This window comes from Erigeron canadensis, chromosome 8 (assembly GCF_010389155.1).
Source record: "Erigeron canadensis isolate Cc75 chromosome 8, C_canadensis_v1, whole genome shotgun sequence".
Classification (NCBI taxonomy): Eukaryota; Viridiplantae; Streptophyta; class Magnoliopsida; order Asterales; family Asteraceae; genus Erigeron; species Erigeron canadensis.
This window is the reverse complement of record NC_057768.1, coordinates 38,952,387-38,972,562: the sequence shown is the minus strand read 5'-3', so window position 1 is coordinate 38,972,562 and position 20,176 is coordinate 38,952,387. Positions and strand designations below refer to the sequence as shown.

The window sequence follows — 20,176 nt, the reverse complement described above, 5'->3', positions numbered from 1 at the left end:
ATATACGGAGTAGTAAACATTTTACAAGAGAATCATACGTCGACCGTTGATGACCAGAACGCTTTGACTTTCTCGGTTTTTTTTTTTCGAGTTAATGTGAAATGAACGTGACGTGTCATATTTAGAAACATCTTTTTTGATGTTAAAGATTGATGTTTTTAATGTTAAATAATCGACTCTTGCCATGATTTTATAATATTCATATCTCCAATTATTGAAAACGGATTAACATAACTATAAACAATATTGTATTTGTTTACATTTTTAGTGAGTATAAAAAAATTAAAAATTTTGTCACGTTTTTATGTGTGAATAAATATATAGAAATTAAAATGTGTAGAAATTTCCCCACACTAAAAAGTGTGAACTACACTTCACACTTTTTAGTGTGAACTTTCATATTTTTGTAACACTTTATTTGTCCACGCTAACTCAAATTGTTATCATATATTTATAAGAATTTTGTAAAAGAAAAATATTTTTACTTGAAAAGAAATAGTAAAACTAAACTTTATTATATCTCTTTTATGATTTGTTTAGTTATCATGCAATTTCTTAACATTATAACTCGGCAGTGTATGCTTTGAAGAACTAGCTAGCAAAGATTTGATCAAAACAAAAATGAAAAAAGCAAAATAAAGAATGTACACTGGTACAAAATAAAATAATAGAGGCCGGTGTTTTGGTTAATAGAGACCTGTTTTACAACCATAGATACCAGTTGTCAACCAATCTCTAAATCTTATATAAAGACCTGTTAGATAGATACAAATCGGTCTTTATACTATATTTTTTTATAAAAAAAAATTAATAATCAACCAATATTTATCTAAACCAATTCACACATCCAAAGAATCTCACATTTGACCCAATCTTTAATAAATCTAAAACAATACAAAATTACAATCATTTATAAAAATTATACACACTGATATTTTGATCTGCTCTTATAATGTAAACAAAAGTAAGAAAATAAACTAGATAATAATGTGAAAGAATATGTACACTTCAAAATAAGAATCTACTACAATAAAACCAATAAGTCGAAGATCCACAAATGATAAAGTAAGTCTTACATTTCTTATGCCATATTTTCTCATGGTTGCTTAGCCAAAAATCAAAGAGAGTATTAACAATTCAAATCGTTCCTACAAAATCCAAAAGAAATAAAATTAAAATTAGATTGGTGTGTATATGGTATATGATAACTTCAAATGGTATAGGTCAAACTAGCCTCTTTTTGTTCATGTACTATCATCCACCAAAAGGTAGAGATACTTTTTCTCCAACTATGCAATGTAACTCTTAATCTTGACCAACTAGATCTAAAATATCACAAGATGTGAATACAAAATAATTACAATCTTAAAATTAGTCATATATAATATAAAATAAAATATGTAAAGAAACAAAAAAATAATAATAATAAAAATACCTGATGTGGTGGATAGTTGTGGTGGAGGTGACAAGGTGGTAGTTGGTGCAACCATGAGTGGTTGTCATTCACCGCAAAACCCTAGTACCAAAAGCTTAGATCTTATATCTTGCCAAAACCATAACTATCTTAGATTGATCTGGTTGAAAAAAAAGCAAAATCCATGATTTGTAAAGATAAAAAAGAGAGGATGGAAACAAGATCTACAATTTGTTGTAGGTGGGAGTTGAGGTTAGGGGAAGTGATGGATGAGAGTTGATTTCTAGAGAAAAGTTAAAAGAAATAGTATATTGTTATATTGTTAGACATGAGAAATACGAAATATCTAGTTATACAAAATATGAATACATCGAGACCACTTTCTTATAGAAAATATGGTCTTTAAGTTTAGAGACCAGTTTTTCTATACTCAAGTAACCGGTCTCTATACTTTTATAGGTTTAGAGACCATATTTTTAAAGAATAACCGGTCTCTATTGTTGTAAATTTGTAGTAGTGGTAGCAAGCAATGATCGAACTCCAAACCCCATACTTCCAAGTCACCGTGAAAACGACTAGGCTACAAGAGGATCTTATTGTATTAGTCATCATTACTTTTATATATGTGTAGGGGCAAAGATTAGTTATTTGAAATATATACGTTTTTCGAAACTTAACGGGGGCAGTTGCCACCGCTGCCCCATGCTATCTCCGCCCCTGGTTCAGAATCACAATATACCGCGTGTACTCGATTACAGAATTCACTTTCTTATCAGGGAAATGACGAAATTAAAGTGTCTAGTTTTCTTAATAGCTAAGTGTTCGGCTACATGCCTTTCAAACTTGTTAACTAACTCGTTAATGATGGAACTCCCAAAATGAGACGTCAACAACGGTTATGTAGCAGCCGTTGCAGTTTTTGCTACATTTATCGCATGGGTGCGGTTGAGATCGTTAGTATCTTTTGTATTGATGTAATCCGTGTCATATGAATCCCAGTTAACTTGAAAAGTATATATTCAAGGTGTAGAGAGAAAATGATCCATCATTTTGAGTTATATTTGATGGTGTACCCACTGTCACCCAGAATAAAGCCTCACCCTAGGTAGGCTTAAAGGTCACCCAGGATATCACATAGCCTGGGGAAAAAAAGATAAACACGAAAAGATACGATCATATCACTTCCTTAAATAAAGGAGATCGTTACCAAAGATAAAAGACGCGTGAGAGACTTATTCTCCACGAACAAGCAGCTATAACAGGGGGAAAACCCTAATCATTATCATGATGCCTACTACGGGAAAAACCCTAAAACACATACACGATCCACGGGCAAAACCCTAAAAGATCTAAACATAACTAAACCGACATACAAGGGAGGAAGACAGGGAATCGCCGTTCAACCCATCAAACACTTCCAAATCCTTTAACCTAATCCATTGTACAAACAATTGGCGCCATCCTCGGGACAATCGCTACTCATCACCACAACCTGCATAAAAAAAGGTTAAAATCCAGAAAGTTTTGCACCAAAAAAGGTCAAAATTCGGAAAATTTTTCTCACAAAAATAAAAAAAACAGTCAGATTCCCTGTTTCGATACTCAGATCTCGATAATGTATGCCGACAAAGATCCTAATAAAGCAAGCATGAAACGAAAAGATCCAGAAGACTCGCAAATCCATTCAAGAGATCTATGTTTTCTAGCTTTGGGAGACAAAAAAGCCGGCAAAGATCCGTTAATAATACAAGCACAAATATTCGATATCTCAGTACGAAGAGTATATATCGATAATGGAAGCGAATGCGACATTATTTATGAACATTGCTTCCTGCAATTACCAGAAACAATAAAGGCAAAATTGACAAACCCTACAGGCCCACTCTCAGGATTCGCCGGAAACCGCGTATGGCCCCTGGGGGAAATAGATCTCGATGTTATCCTGGGGAACCCTCCGTTTGCACGGACGGAAACCCTAGATTTCACTGTAGTACGAGCACCCTCACCATACAACCTTCTCTTGGGAAGACCAGCAATACAACGAATGGAGATGGTACCTTCCACAGTCCACGCCATGGTACTATTCTAAACGAAATCAGGCGTCGGAATGATAAAATCAAGTTATGACCAGACAAAACAAATTAGTGAGGTCAAAAAATCAAAGGAGGAACCAGAAGAAGTGAAGACACCCAGCCAGAGCGATCAGGCTCAGGATAATGACAAGGTACTTGTGAACCCAGCCTTTCCTGATCAATTAATTACCATAGGGAAGGGGCTGCCAGAAGATTTCAAAAAGAAGTTACTCAAATTATTACAACAAAACATCGATATATTCACATGGGAATACGCGGATATGACAGGGGTCCCCAGGGTACTCACCCTAGGGGAATAGACCTTTGTTACGGAACACAGGTTGAATGAATGAAAAAGCATGGAACCTGTAAAGCAAAAGAAAAGAAGTTTATCAAATGACAGAGATGAGGCAGCATGCAAGGAAGTAAACGAGCTTGTGAAAGCCAGAATCATAAGAGAAGCCACGTACCCTACGTGGATCGCAAACCCAGTAATGGTAAAGAAAGGAGACGGAGGCTGGAGAATGTGTGTAGACTTCACAGATATAAATAAGGCATGTCCAAAAGATTGTTATCCACTACCAGAAATAGACTGGAAAGTTGAATCTTTAGCAGAACATAAATGGAAGTGCTTCCTAGATGCCTATAAAGGATACCATCAAATACAAATGGCTAAAGAAGATGAAGAAAATACATTTTTTCATACAAGCAAAGGAATATTCTGCTACACAAAGATGCCATTTGGGCTAAAAAACGCAGGAGCAACCTATCAACGACTCGTAGACAAAGCTTTCCACAAGCAAATCGGGAGAAACCTAGAGGTCTACGTAGATGACATGGTCATCAAAAGCAGAACGGAGGAAGAACTACTTGCAGACATTCAAGAAACCTTCGAAACACTGCGAAAGATAAAAATGAAGCTCAACCCCCAAAAATGCTCTTTTGGAATAGAGGCTGGGAAGTTCCTAGGGTACTATATCTCGGATAGGGGAATCCAAGCAAACCCATCTAAGGTAAACAAGATACTCGAACTACCAGCTCCAAAGACAGTAAAAGAGGTACAAAGCCTAAACGGCAAATTCGCAGCATTAAGTCGCTTTCTCTCAAAAGGAGCGGATAGGCAATTGCCATTTTTCAAAACACTAAAGAACTGCGGGGCCAAAAAAGGATTCGAATGGACAAAGGAGGCTGACGAAGCATTTGAACAAATGAAAAAGCACATAGCAGAACTCCCCACCTTGACATCCCCAAGGAAAGGAGAGACCTTGTACATATATCTCGCAGCCTCCGCCAAATGCGTAAGCGCAGTCCTATTAACAGAAAGGGACAGGAAACAAATGCCAATCTACTTCGTAAGCAGGATACTGCAAGGAGCAGAAGCAAACTACCCAGAGATGGAGAAGCTTGTGTTAGCACTTATTCACGCAGCAAGAAGACTACGCAGGTACTTCCAAGGGCATCCAATTGTGGTACTCTCAGACAAACCGCTGAGACAAATTTTAACAAAACCAGAAAAATCCAGAAGAATGGCAAATCGGGCAATTGAGCTAGGAGCATATGATATCGAGTATAAGGCAAGGCACACAGTCAAAGGACAGATCCTAGCAGACTTCATTACTGAAATAAGGGAAATAGGAAATTCAGTAACTCACTCCACGACACTCACAGTGACTGGGGAAGCAGACTCTGAAACCTGGGAATTATACACTGGCGGAGCATCAAGTTCAGAAGGCTGCGAGGCCGGAATACGCCTAGTAAGCCCAGACAAGCAAGAATACACATATGCCCTAAGATTTGAGTTCGAAACAACGAACAATGAAGCAGAATACGAGGCATTGATAGCAGGATTGGACCTGGCCAAAGACATGAAAATCAGAAGTATCAAAGCTTTCGTGGACTCCCAGCTCGTAGCCAACCAAGTAAAAGGTGAATACGAAGCCAAGGGAGAGATCATAAGGCTATATTTGGGAAAAACAAAGGAATTAATCGAGCAATTTGAAAGCTTCGGCATCGAGCACATACGAAGAAATCAAAACAAAAAAGCTGATGCTCTAAGCAAGCTAGCCTCGTTAACATTTGAACACCTGGGGAAGAAAGTACTAATAGAAAGAAAGATCCATATACGAAAAGCGGGTGCATGATTTAGTTAAAGAAGAAGGAAAAAACTGGATGACAACGATAATTGAATATTTGGTGAGCGGAATATTGCCAGAAGATGAAAGCGAAGCAAGAAAAATAAGAATCAAAGCTCCACAATACAAGTTGATGGAGGGGAACCTTTACAAGAAGGCATTTTTGACCCCATGGTTACACTGTGTGGGACCCAAACAGGCAGAAACAATAATTTTTGAAATTCATGAAGGAATCTGTGGACTACACGCGGGACCCAGGTCAGTGGCGACAAAAGCGCTACGCCTAGGGTATTTTTGGCCATCAATGCACAGAGATGCAGCCAAGCTTTTGCAAAATTGTGAAGCATGTCAACTGCACGCAAACGTCCCTAGGCTACCAAAGCAAGATATGACATCGGTAACATCTGCATGGCCATTTACAAAGTGGGGAATTGACATAGTGAGGCCACTACCAAAAGCACCAGGAAAGGTAAAGTTTCTAATTGTGGCTATTGATTATTTCACAAAATGGGTAGAAGCAAAACCTGTGGCAACAATAAATGGAAAAACAATTAAGAATTTCGTTTGGGAATATATAATATACCGATTTGGGTTACCACAAATGATAGTCTCAGATAATGGAAAACAATTTGCAGAGGGTACATTCACAGAAATGTGTCAAAGGCTAAACATAAAGCAATCCTTCACATCAGTATATCACCCACAAGGGAATGGACAAGTAGAAGCAATCAACAAACAGATTGTGAAAGGCATGGAAAAAAGGCTGGGACGTAGCCATAGTGGCTGGGTGGATGAATTACCATTGGTACTCTGGGCACATCGTACAACACCCAAGCAAAGCAATGGGGAAACCCCATTCTCCCTAGCCTTTGGATCAAAAGCAGTCTTACCTGCGGAAATACAAGTCTCCACATGTCGAACGACAAACGTCAATGAAGAAGACAATAACACAGAAATGCATATAAACCTCGACCTCTTAGAGGAAAGAAGAGAAATTGCTTCAATAAGAGAGGCTGCATATAAGCAAAGAATTCAGAAATATTACAACAAAAAAGTTCACCCAGACAGCTTCAAAGTCGATGATTACGTCCTTAGGCTCAACAGCTCAAGCCAGGTAGAATACCTGAGGAAAATGGGGCCAACGTGGGAAGGACCATACAAAGTTGATAAAGTCATCGGAAATGGTGCGTACAAGCTTTCAACGACAGATGGCAACCCTGTCGACAGGACATGGAACGCAACAAATCTGCGTAAGTTTTATTGTTTAACAAATATATATATAATATATATGTATATGCCTAAATAAAAAGAGAAAAGGAGAGAAGATCTTCAACTCTTATGTGCAAATAAATACTCTATTGTTGAACAAGAGAAAAGGAGAGAAGATCTCCAACTCTTACAAAATATCCTATTAAAGTACACTATTAAAGAATGGTGGGGACGCCTACCGGACTAATACAAGGACGGGCTACAAACCCTCCAGTGTATAAAAAGTATGATTCATGGTGAAGAAGGATCGCAACCTCACACATAATTTCGAAAAGCCAAAAAAGGCAAAGCATATTATAATAAAGTCATGACTATAACAGAATGCATGCCCAAAAACGCCAAACAAGGCAATGGCATTTCAAAATCATACTCCTATGATTTTATCAAAGCATATGCCTAACTGCTGAAAAAGCAAGTGCATACAACAAAATCCTGAAAAAGGTAAATATGAGTGAAAGAGGAAAAAGGCAAATATTGTAACTCCCACAATGATATAGGGTACGATACAAGCTCATGAATACAACTAAGACATTGATGAAGCCGTCAAGACAGTTGATTGGCATATATGGTGATAGGAATCCAACAACAACCAAGGCAAAAGATGACAGCTCCAACAGCTAATATTACGAAACGGGTAATAAAACACCCGATAAAAACCGGATGAAGAATCCGAGTATACCACTAATACCGGATGAAGAATCCGGGTACAAAAGAAAAAAAAACAAACCAAAAACCGGATGAAGAATCCGAGTACAAAACCTAAAAATCGGATGAAGAATCCGAGAACATGACTATGACCCAACCGACGAATCCGGGCATATTTTATAAATATCAAAATCTTCACAAGCAGCTTGGTCGACAAGAGACTTCCCGGAAAACGGATTCACCTTGGTCAAGTGGTGTACAAAAGGAATTACTTTTGTCATTACCTTCTTATACTTCACCTGCAGAGTTGATAGATCGGAACGAAGAAGCTGCAGCTGATTTTCTCTATTCACCATCCCATCTCGAGCGGTCTGCAGCTGGATATCTTTAATATCTAGAGCTCGCTTCAAATTTTGAACATCGGAGGAGCAATTGTCGGAAGAAACAGAGGCAAAACCAACGGACGTGCCACAACCTTCAGAATGCCGCTTGAAGATTTCCAGATCCGACTCCAATCGGCGAATTTTTATCATATCCACATACGACCTAGCACCGAGCTTAAACTTCTGGCCAATAGTCTTTATCCGGCCATGCTTGCAGAAAACACTCCTCTTTTTTCGATAACCCCACTTCATTTATTTATTTATGGAATCTATCAACAAAAGTGAAAAACAAAACCCCGAATCCAAATGCTTACCTTATATAGGGATACGGGATGCACTATCGACAATTTGCAAGAAGGGCCATTCAAGATTCGTTTTCGTACGAAATCGTCCCTCTCAACAGCCTTCTGAAAGACAGTGGACTCCCAGATGCAAACACGCAGGGTACGCTTGAAGGGTACGTTTCACTCTCGATATACAAGGAAAAGATTTGCATTTATCAAGAATCCTATATCTTAGGAAAGAAGATCAAATCAAATCCCTTATTCTTCGAAGTGATATACACGGCCCGAAAAACCCTACTTGGGGAATAAGTCACGAACCCCCCATAAGTAGGGGGAAGGATGGCTAGCATTACATCTTCTGCTAAGACTAACAACATGATCTTGGCATATCATATTATTAGTCTGGGGGGCTTGATGGTGTACTCACCGTCACCCAGAATAAAGCCTCACCCTAGGTAGGCTTAAAGGTCACCCAGGATATCACATAGCCTGGGGAAAAGAAGATAAACACGAAAAGATACGATCATATCACTTCCTTAAATAAAGAAGATCGTTACCAAAGATAAAAGACGCGTGAGAGACTTATTCTCCACGAAAAAGCAGCTATAAAAGAGGAAAAACCCTAATCATTATCATGATGCCTACTACGGGAAAAACCCTAAAACACATACACGATCCACGGGCAAAACCCTAAGAGATCTAAACATAACTAAACCGGCGTAAAAGGGAGGAAGACTCCTATCAACAGGGAATCGCTGTCCAACCCATCAAACACTTCCAAATCCTTTAAGCTAATCCATTGTACAAACAATATTCTAATTGACTTCATCCTCGCATGGATTATAATACAGGACATTGAATGCGTTTAGTAGTGATTGCTGAATCTGCCCCTATTGCATAAACATAAATGGGCCGGATCAGATGAATATCAAATCTAATTTAACAAGTACAAAAATAAAACATATACTTGCTAGCTGGTTGATTGTTATACCTCTTTGAGCAATTCACGAAGTGATTGTGCCATTTGACTCCAAAGATAGATAACAACATTAATCGTCGGTCGCTGGATCAGCCATTTTCCGACCGATAAGTGTTAAAACCATGCGACCGCCACGTACTATTTCCTGAGAGCGCATTTGTAAAAAGTTTGTGAAGTCGTTACGAAATTGATTTCTATATGCTACAAACACATTCGGAGGACTTGTTTTGGCCATATATGTAAACATTTGTTGTATTGTTTTCAAGACCTTTAGGTACCTAATAATGCATATTAATGAAAGGACTAATTAGCACCAAAAAACAGTTTGATTAGTGTTTGTATGTATGTACATATGTGTGTATATATAATTAAGAAATAGTTTGTAGACCTGTGAAAGCCAGTGAAGACTAGAAGAGCTAGGAATGCACAAGGTGTATACTTTCATCCGGAAAAAGTCTACCATAAAAAGGACCAGGAACGTACGGCGGAAACAAAACAAGGGCCAAAATCTTCTCCCCTAGCTCTTCTGTTTAAGATTTGCATAAAATTTTGGTAACATCTTGAAAATGGTACGAGTATTAAAATCATTTTCGAAAAGGTCATTCAACCACACTTGAAATTGTGGAGCTTTACTAATGTTCTTTTCGATACATACCTCATCACAGACTATATCAATAATGTTAGATGCACCCAATAGTGTGTTGTGGCTGGAGCGGAGGAGCACCATATCCTAAATCTGCCATCTTGAAGCATTGACAGAAAACCACCTCATCCATACCGGCCTTTGATTGTGTGCTTTAAGGAAGGAAACACTTCTTTTATGATAGTTTTCTATGGACGCATAAGGCGCATTTCATTCTATCAGACACTTTTTAGGCAACAAAGAAGCTAGCTAGCTACGTACAAATTGTACGTTCTGGCCATGCATTGTATCCTTTAAAAATGTACATTGACTCAAACTTAATTAAAAACATGTTCACATTATTAATAGTTACAATATTTGTGTTTGTGATTTTATGAATATTTGTAGAAAAACGAAAACCACCTTTAATTATATTCATGCATGTTTGTTTACTTAAATTCATAATAAAGAATTTGATTCTTTCAATTCCAGACAGAAGAAGTTCGAGTCTAAAAAAATATACGAGTATATGTTTTATTGTGGATCGATTTAGATACCAAAATAGGGCTAACAATTAGGGGCATACATTAATTGTCCCCGTGCATTATGACCCGTCCTCCCGTAAGAGTGAATGGAGTTAAACGTGGCATGCTAGCCCTCCACTCTCGCAATTTAGCTTAACTTAAAATAATTCCTTAATTAATATCAAGTTAATTATGATTATTACATACAGCAACTGACACTATAATCAGCAACAAAATACTGAAATAATAAGAGTAGTAGTAGAGACCTGAAGAAACGAGTTGTTGGCATATATAGCTTGATTATCCATCACCGATATTCATGTGAAAGTTGTTTATGGCGGCTTCCATAATTATGTTATATACTATGTGTCAAACAAATACAAGCGAATTAATAAACTAAACTATATATCTGAGGTGACGTGTTTTTGTTCTTTATATATGTAAAGGTGTGGGAAGGTTTTAATTTGCATGCATCCCATATATTATATATAATATAGGCTCATCGGCCCGGCCCACTCTGCAGTTTATTTGCTCTCCTTTTGGATATATTCTACAAAGTGGAAGAGATAAAGGCACATGCACAAATAGAAGAAGGAAATGCTACGGACCATACAATTTGGTTATTGATTATGACAACGTACTAAGAAGGTATCCAATGGTACGTTTTTTCGCTCGTTCGACTCACAGGGACGAGTCTACACCGTTGAGTGGGACTCATCCCCCTCTCGTTCGCCTCACTCGTCCGGGTGCTTCGTTCCTGCAGGGACGAACGTTTACCTTTGTGTTTTTTTTTTTGAATGCAACGGTATCATTTCAAGACTAGTCTTTGGTGGATGAGTCAATTGGATGCATTTTTCAAAAGTGAAATTAAAGGTGGGATTGTCTTACGTTCAATTTGAGTAAAAACCTCCTCACATATTATTTCTTTATTCCATAAAATTCATGAAGTCCTATTATTAATTAATCATTGAAAAAATATTAAAATATATTATGTAAGAGGTTTTTCACCTAAGTTAGGTGTGTAGCAACTACCTAACACTCACTTTTCCCATTTTTAAAACACCAAATAAAAGGTAAAAGATGGTAAATTAAATATAATAAAGTTGGACCATACTTCCGCTACAGCCATGGACTACAAAGAGAGTACATTTGAATCTCCTGCTTGAAGGACCAATGATTTGAAACTAATTTTTAATTGAACTACGTATCGGAGGTGAAGGGATTTTTTAAAACGGACCTGATTAAAACAACGTATATTACACATTCCACTACGAATATTCACACCTTTCAAAAGAAAAGAAGAAAAAAAAAATTGAACTAGGTTGATTGCCAAAAATGATTGAACTAATCGGTTAGACCATTAAACTTTAAAAACATTACTTGATAAAAATGAATATTTCCTTATCTTTACTACATTATAAAATATTTGTTAATCAATTATCAATAGATGAATTGGTAGATGGTGGAGAGGTCTTGAGTTTAAATCATGGTGTGAGCAAAAATGTTCACGGGAATAGAGACAGGGTTTTCTCATAATTGGTTTTCTATGAAATTAGAGTTGGGTATATGAAGAAGCATGCCCTTGAGCCTATATTTGCCATTAAAAAAGCATTTGTTCTCTCAATTTTTTCAACTTTAAGTAGTTAAACCTCAAAATACTCCTGTCACCTAAATCTCAACCACTTATTTTCATCATTCTTCTCAAATCTCAACCACTCATATTTCTCTCTCCCGCATAAATCATTTTATCCCTTTAATTACTTAATTCAAAAACCGTACATTGATAAATTATAAAAATTATATGGGTGTTCTTAAAATTCGTGTTCTTTCATTAGAGATGTCATTCGATATACTTTCGACGAACTTTTAAATCCGAGGGTGGAGCCCGTACGGATAAGACATTTAACTATCACATTCTATGACCCATCACCTCCTATGAACTATTACACTCTATAATCTATCACCCCTTCATCTTACCGCCGCAACACGCGAGTACTTTTTCTCGTACACTTTATATGGCTTAGATGAGCTTTATTATGCGGTAAATGACTACACGTTAAAATATTACGAATATATATTTAAGTATTATATTATATATATTGTTATCTCGTTATTTTTTTAACTCATTTTATTTTATCTCTTATATATAGTTAAGTTAAACAACTGTATTAAACATTTTAAAGTAGTTGTATATATCGATATGTTTATTTACAGATATACTCATTGAGGAGCGGTTATTTGAGAACTCTTAAAAAAAAGAACCTAAGAACTCCTCTACACCCTTGGATCAAAAAAAATGGATGGACAAGATTAAAAATAAAAAACCCCTCTCAACACTAGAGGGGTATTTTCGTCAGTTTCTTTTTTTTCTCTCTCTTACTTTAATAAAATTTTATTTAATTCACTAAAAAACTTTTATCTCACAAACCGTAAATCGTTAAACGAAAAGAAAAGCATGGGTAGTCTTAGAATTTCGTCCTCTTTCATTAGATATGCGATTCGCTATACTTTTGACGACTTTTAAATTTTTGCTTTTTTTTCCACCACGTTCATCTTATACATGTGTAAGTTGTACTTACCATGGGCAAGTTGTACTTACCCCTAATACATCCCGCTCTAGGTTTTAGGGTTTGAATAGCCGATAGGCTAACCAAACCCTAAACCCTAGAGTGAAAACCCTCATCCTTTTTAGGTTTTTAGGGTTTAGCATTTAGGGTTTAGATTTTTCAGGGTTTTAGAATGTAGCTTCCCTCTAGGATAAGCAATTAAGCTTTAGGGTTTGAAGTTGTAGGGTTAGCCTCGGCTAACTCTACAACTTCAAACCTTAAACCCTAAAGCGTACCGTGTACCCGCTCTACGGTTTAGGGTTTGAAGGTCGAGGGTTAGCCGAGGCTAACCCTCGGGCTTCAAACCATAAACCCTATAGTGGGAACCGTCATCCGTCTTAGGTTTTTAGGGTTTAACATTTAGGGTTTAGATTTTTCTGGGTTTTTAGAAAGTAGCTTCCCCCTCGGATTAGAAATTAAGCTTTAGGGTTTAGTATTTAGGATTTTGCAATGCGTCCTCATTATTTTTAAACTTTATAAGTAACTTACCCATGTGTGGGTTGTACTTACCCATTGGCAGGTTATACAACTCACCAGCTCCAAGTCTTTCTTACACATGTGTAGATTGTACTTACACATGTGTAGGATAAACGTGATGGGAAAAAAACGGAATTTAAAAAGTCGTCAAAAGTATATCAAATCGCATCTCTAATGAAAAAGGTTGAAATTTCAAGACTACCAATGCTTTTTTTCCGTCTAACGATGTACGGTTTGTGAGATAAAGGTTTTTTAATAATTTTGATATTTTTTTATTTAATAAGAGGAGAGAGAAAGAGAGTGCTGAACAACTTTTTTAATAATGACAAACATGCCCTTTCCGATCTTGATGAATGAAGGGCTGAGATTGGTTCTCACGTTTTTTTTTTAGTAGTTTTCAAAATAACTCACCCCTGTACTCATTATAAATTTAAGATTGGATATAGTTTCAATAGTATATGAAAATAAAAATATTTAATGTATATATAGATATTATAAGTTGAAGTTTTTGTAATTAGTGATAAAAATTTTAAAAAAAAAGTTTTCTCAATTTGATAATACAAAATATAATAATTACTATAAATTAAGTATTTAGTTAAATTTTTCGCTAAAAAGTATAGACCCGCAGGGTTCGTTTAACAAACCTTTTTTTAGTTATCACATTTAATAATCAACTTAACATTTTAATTTCTAATAATAAAATCATTTAATAAATGATATATAATATGACTTAAATTATCAAGAATTTTAATCACACAAAACATTATAAATTAGTTATTAATAATATGAACTTCTCAGAAAAAAAAGTTATTAATAATATGAATTTTGTATGTATATTAATTTCTTAATAACATTTATATAACAAAATATGAGGTTTTCAAATAAATTTATATACGTTATATGTACTCTCATTTATTTTATCATCCTTGATTGATAATGATTTTATAAATAATATAAAATAAACACTAAATAATACTGAACAACTGAAAATATAATGTATCTAATTATCTATCCTTGAAGATATCTTTTTAATTATTACTGACAATTCTAAAAGTTGTTATTAACAAAACCCAAAAATTATATATTATACCTTTTTATTTTATTGTGTAATTTCAAACACATGTTACATACTCATAAATAAAAAAATGGGGATAAATATAAAAATGCTCAAATATTAATTTATTTATTCATAAAATCTGTCGTGTATTTATTTTTTATTTAAAAATTATTAAAAAATTAATATGTAAAAAATTTGACGCTTATATTCACATTTTCATGAGAAAGGTGTTAAAGGTATAGTAAATTGCTAGTTAAAATTACTGGCCCGTCAAACTAACTTTACAAAAAAATATTTACATTTCCATAAACAAAAAATTACAAGTGTTACTTTTATTTCCCTTCCAAATTCCCCCTATGATAAACTCCTAAATATCGTTGTTAAAGCAGAATACAAGAAGAAGAAGAGTACATAGTGCGCAAGATAAAAATGGTGATGTGGGTATTCGGGTACGGATCTTTAATCTGGAAAGCCGGGTTTGAATATGACGAGCGGGTTGTGGGTTTCATAAAAGACTATCGACGTGTTTTCTATCAAGGAAGTACTGATCACAGAGGCACTCCTGAATACCCTGGAAGAACTGTTACTTTGGAACCTGCTCCTGGCCATATCTGTGTTAGTTTCTTTCGTCCTTTTCCTTTCTCCTTTTTTTTTGTTTTTAATTTTTTTTTATTCACTTGATCCAGGGTACCCGTGAACTTTTATATATATATATATATATATATATATATATATATATATATTTATAAAGTAGAACATAACATTTATATATATATATATCATGACACAGTAGAACAGATTGGTATGTAATGTGAATAATTATGTGATATGTAATGTTGGAGTTATAAGAAAAGAACAAGAAGTGATGGAAGCATTATATAATAGTAGCCCGTCTCGTGAATAAGACTAGACATTTTGAGCACTATATAACTCTAAAGTTGTGGGCTTTTCCAATAATTTCGACAATGGTTTTAAGTTGTGTTTACAAGGCATTGCTTTGGGCTTTGGGTGTTACAAATGGTACGAAGTTGTAGCCTCTCACCCTCTCATGGCGTAGTAGATGTGAGACTCGTACATGTCATGTGGTAACAAACCATCCCACAATAGGAATAAGATTAGAATATTGTCCACCGTGGTTCTAAGTTGTGCTTCAAGAGCATTGTGTCATTCCATTGTTTCGAGCTTTTGGGTTGTACACATTACATATTAAAAGCATAAATTAGTAGATATAGATGATATAATACAACTGGATGTCATCCTCGGTTTTGTATATCAGCTATAGGGTGTAAGGGTCACATGCCTTGGTGAGGAATTACAATTGGAAACACATACAACCAATCTAATTATATTTAAGACACGGTCTATTGCAAGAAATCGGGGAAAAGGTTCACTGAGAAAACTTTTCCTGTAACAATTGGACACTAAATCATTAGATAAGTCCCTACATTTGATGCATACCATGTATTGCTGAAACTTTTTTTAGCATACTAAATGCAGAATAGCATTATCAAATATATTGATATGTGATTTAGCCTTCCATTCACCATTATGTACAACCAAAGAAACGCTTGTACCAATGATCTGTTAATCAGGCCATCAATTAAGTGGGAGATCCATTTAACTGCGAAATCCTAACTTGCATCAGCCCATCAGGTAATCTGTGCTTCCAATGTCCCTTGTAATGATTGAGAAAAGGTATATAGAACGATGTCTATGGATAAACTTTTTGGACAAATAAGACCATTATTATGTCTTTGATAGTTTATTTGGTCCTTATTAGGTTCAACCCGAATATTTTTACTAAATTTTAAACCCAAATTTCTACTGCCCCCTAAGTTTATTTATTTTAAATCAGTGTTGTCAACGGCGAGCGCCTCTTGCGCCTAGGCGCAAAAGGCGGGTGAGGCGCACCTCCAGCGCCTGAAACCCCAGGCCCAAGTCGACCATGAAAAAGGCGATCAACAACGGTCAACTCTGGTAGTCAACGGCGATCAAATTGGTTAAATGGGTCAACATTCGACTAAATCATTCAATATCCGGCCAAATCGTGGCTAGATCTAATGTTTTCTAGGCCAAAATGAGTGACCATAGTTGTTTAAGAAGATAAAAGAAGAGAGAGAAAATATAAAATGGGGGAAGAAGATACAGAGTAGTGACCATAGTCTAATAATTTGAAGTTTTTGGTTGAAAAGTTTGTATTTTTTGAATGATATTTGGTTTTATAAATGACATTTGATTTTTCTTTTACTATTAGTTTTCACTATATATAAATATTTTATAATTATTTACTTAGTGCGCTTTTTTTTTCCCGGGCGTGCGCTTTTTTTGCGCCTCTCGCCTTCGCCCTATTTGAGGTCTTTGCGCTTTGACATCGCCTTCGCTTTTGACAACTATGTTTTAAATGTCGTATACTTTAATATATCTATATTTCTGTGTTCAAGATATGATATTCGTGTTACTAAAGTTAACCAATGGTTTTTAAAAAGTTAGCGCACCAATTCAAAGAGAATGTAATATGTTTATATTTGCTTTAATCTACCTTGAATTGTAATCTACAATTCAAGGTTGAGGTCTCCATGATGGACCATCACGGGTGACCTATGAGATTGTTGAGTATGTGCTACATTTAGTTAAGAAGGAGAAGATTGTACTAGTATTTTACAGTGTGCAATAGTTATTATAGTAGTATATTATATCCCCTGATAAATCTTTGTTGTGATGGTGCAATTGCTGATTGGAAACCAGGATCTAGTATCAAGGATATCTAGTGCTTTGAGATAAATTTGCATGAAGTATCTAAAGATGAAAACCAAATTGTATACTTAACTAACTTGATGGAATTGGGTTTACAATATTTCAGTTCAGATAAATAAGAAAGTAAGAAACTATAATAAATCAATTCTTATTAATATATCTTAAAAACCTCACTCCTTTTAGGCATAGTATTTGCAGTGTGCAATAGTTATAACACTTTTAAAGCTAGGGGTCTTTACAGTGTGCAATAGTTATAACACTTTTAAAGCTAGGGGTCTTTTTAAAAGTAGTCTCTCTACTTTTGAGTAGGGGTGTGACCGACTACATCTTACCTCCCTCATACCCTGCATATTTGTGGGATCGGACATTGTTGTTGATGTTGGTTGTGCGGTTATATTAGTAAGAGCAATATAGGCTACTTGTATATTGTTTGTGCTTTTGCAAATGCAATAGTTATCTCCAATTGGTTGTAGAATTCTCATATACTTATTAACTTGTACAAAGTGAGTGTTCTTGCATTCCATATTTTTATCGCCTGTGCATTTCTCTTAAAAAAATTTAGTTTCATTCTAACCAATGTTTGATGAATTTCCAATGTATTTTAGTGGGGTGCTGCCTACAAGGTGTCGAGGAAGGAAGATCAAGAAGTGGCATTAACGGTATTGCTATCTTGTTCTGAAAATCATAGTCGTGTTTGTGTTGGATACATGAAGTAGTAGAGCTGACTTGTTAAATTTCAGTATCTAGAAGTAAGGGAGAAGCAATATGACAAGAAGGCATATGTTGATTTCTTCACAGTAAGTTTATACTTGTTTTCTATAATCAATGGCCATATTTAGAGATGTTTCTCCTGATATAAACAAGCTTTTGTGGATGCATGCTCTTGCATTCCATTTCAGGATGTGACGGCTTCATCACCAGCTATAACCGGGGTAATGTTGTAAGTCCCCAAGAGCAATTTTTCAATTCCAATAGGTCCGTCAGATCATAATATAACATAACCGATTGGTGTTTTAAATGTCCAGATATATAGGGTCACCAGACAAGAGTAACAGCAACTACTTGGGTCCGGCTTCGGTAGAAGAGATTGCCAAGTACGTAATCTCCTATCTGCCCTGCGTTCATAGATATATATTGACCACTCACCCCTCTAGCTATATATTTGCGATTGGTAGGAGCACTCAAACCTCCAGAGGACTAGCCAATAGTTTTTTATCAGTACTAGATGAGTCATCTTGGGCCTGACACTTTAGTTATCCTTATTATGTTATCTACTTTATCGTTTTTTTACAACCCCTGTTATCTGTTTATGGTGGAATTTGGACAACCTATAAAGACGGAGGGAATGTTGGCTGTACGTACAAAACGTCTCCCAAACACTTTTAGCAGATCTCTGTGGGAAGGATATTTGTAATAACTTTTCCCTATTAGGGCGTCATTTTGGAACTTTCTTTCATTAAGATTTTAAGAAAACACATGTTTCATATCCTCTTAGAATACTTGGTTCATTTATATGCTGAAGACTTTGTCCCAATATGATCTATTCATGGTTTTGGGGTTTTAGTTTACTAAGATTATGTAGATATATAGAATGCGTTCCTTAGTTATGTGAATCAAACCATCAGATGAAATCACTCATAAATACTAGTGAATGACATGATAAGCCTTTAATGTTGATATCTTAATAGTTTTGCTGACACAATGCTGTTCAATGTAAAGTGTCCATCGTCTCATACTCTCATTTTTCGATTCACAAGCTTGGTCTCATGGTCTGCTGTCAAGTTTGGATTTAGGCGTTGGTTATATATTTGCGTAATCTAACTTTAATACAGAGTGTGTGGACTCTTTTACACTCTTGGTTGTCTCAGACTTAAACTTTTGTTTTATTTGGGCTTCAGAATTAAACTTTTGTTTTACTTTGGCTTCATCTTTTCATTTACAGGCAGATTGTTCATGCAGAAGGGCCCTCTGGACCCAACAAAGACTACCTTTTCAACCTTGAAAAGACACTATTAGATATGGGTAAAGCTTTTGAGATCCCTGAGGAGTCCGGTGATGAAATGGGTGGATTGGGTAATGGGTCAAATCAGGTTTGAGCAAAAGCATGGATTTAAAAAGAAAAATCAAAGCGGGTGCTTATTGACTACTCAAACACTTTATTTTTTGTTTTTGTTTGTTCATAGAGCCTCTGTATATTGATTACGTAGTATGAAGTTAAAGATATATTAGAAAAACAATATTCAATTTAGGAAAGTAACCAATTGCTTATGCCATTGGAAACTGCAAATGCACTTGAGCGGTTTTCACCCTCTTCCTTTTTAAGTAACTGCTTTAATATTACCTGATTGACAGTTGAGGAAAATTAGTAACTCGAAATAACTCATGTTTACCTAAAAATCTCTAGTGATGTGCATAGTTTGAATGTGGGTACTTGTAGGATGCAAGGACGAGCATGTTATGAAGATTGCAGATGAAGCAAGGAAGTTGCTTGTAGGCGTCAAGGACTAAATCATTGTGGCACCCGATTTGGATCATTGATCACATCATTAATTCATATTTAAATCCATTATTGCAAAAATGGGTACATGATATTCGTTTCAAGATGTTTATTACATGTATAATATAATGTACTAATGAGTTAAAGTGGCTACCAGAACTTTATTTTGAAGTTGCCAGTTTACCCCTTTGGGGTGTTTAAGAGAATGACACACTTGTGTGAGCTTTAGTAGCTAAAGTGGTAATGAGTCACTAGCAGCAAACAGTAGCTAGCAAGTGCCCGCATTCTTCCAGGATTTGCCATCAAATGGCCACATTCTCTACTGGCAAAGTTCAAAATTCAGGAATTCAGTATCTTTTACACATCAATTGACCTGCAATTCTTTTTCCAAATGTACCATGAATTGTTCATCTTTTGCAGTCCCGAGTGTTTTTATTGTTTCAGGATGGTCAAGTTGTCAA

The 20,176-nt window shown here is 35.6% G+C and overlaps 1 protein-coding gene and 1 pseudogene across 1 annotated transcript; one reads left to right on the top strand and one right to left on the bottom strand.

The window, feature by feature from the left end:
- Positions 1-2,175: 2,175 nt before the first annotated feature.
- Positions 2,176-10,672, bottom strand: LOC122580443 (annotated as a pseudogene).
- Positions 10,673-14,789: 4,117 nt separating this feature from the next.
- On the top strand, positions 14,790-19,886 carry LOC122580292 (gamma-glutamylcyclotransferase 2-3). The gene is made up of 7 exons (XM_043752570.1): positions 14,790-15,079; positions 17,824-17,877; positions 17,959-18,015; positions 18,118-18,158; positions 18,244-18,312; positions 19,161-19,240; positions 19,656-19,886. Exons 1-7 carry the CDS (start codon positions 14,894-14,896, stop codon positions 19,724-19,726), a joined length of 558 nt encoding a protein of 185 aa, XP_043608505.1. The 5' UTR covers positions 14,790-14,893; the 3' UTR covers positions 19,727-19,886.
- The last annotated feature ends 290 nt before the right edge of the window (positions 19,887-20,176 follow it).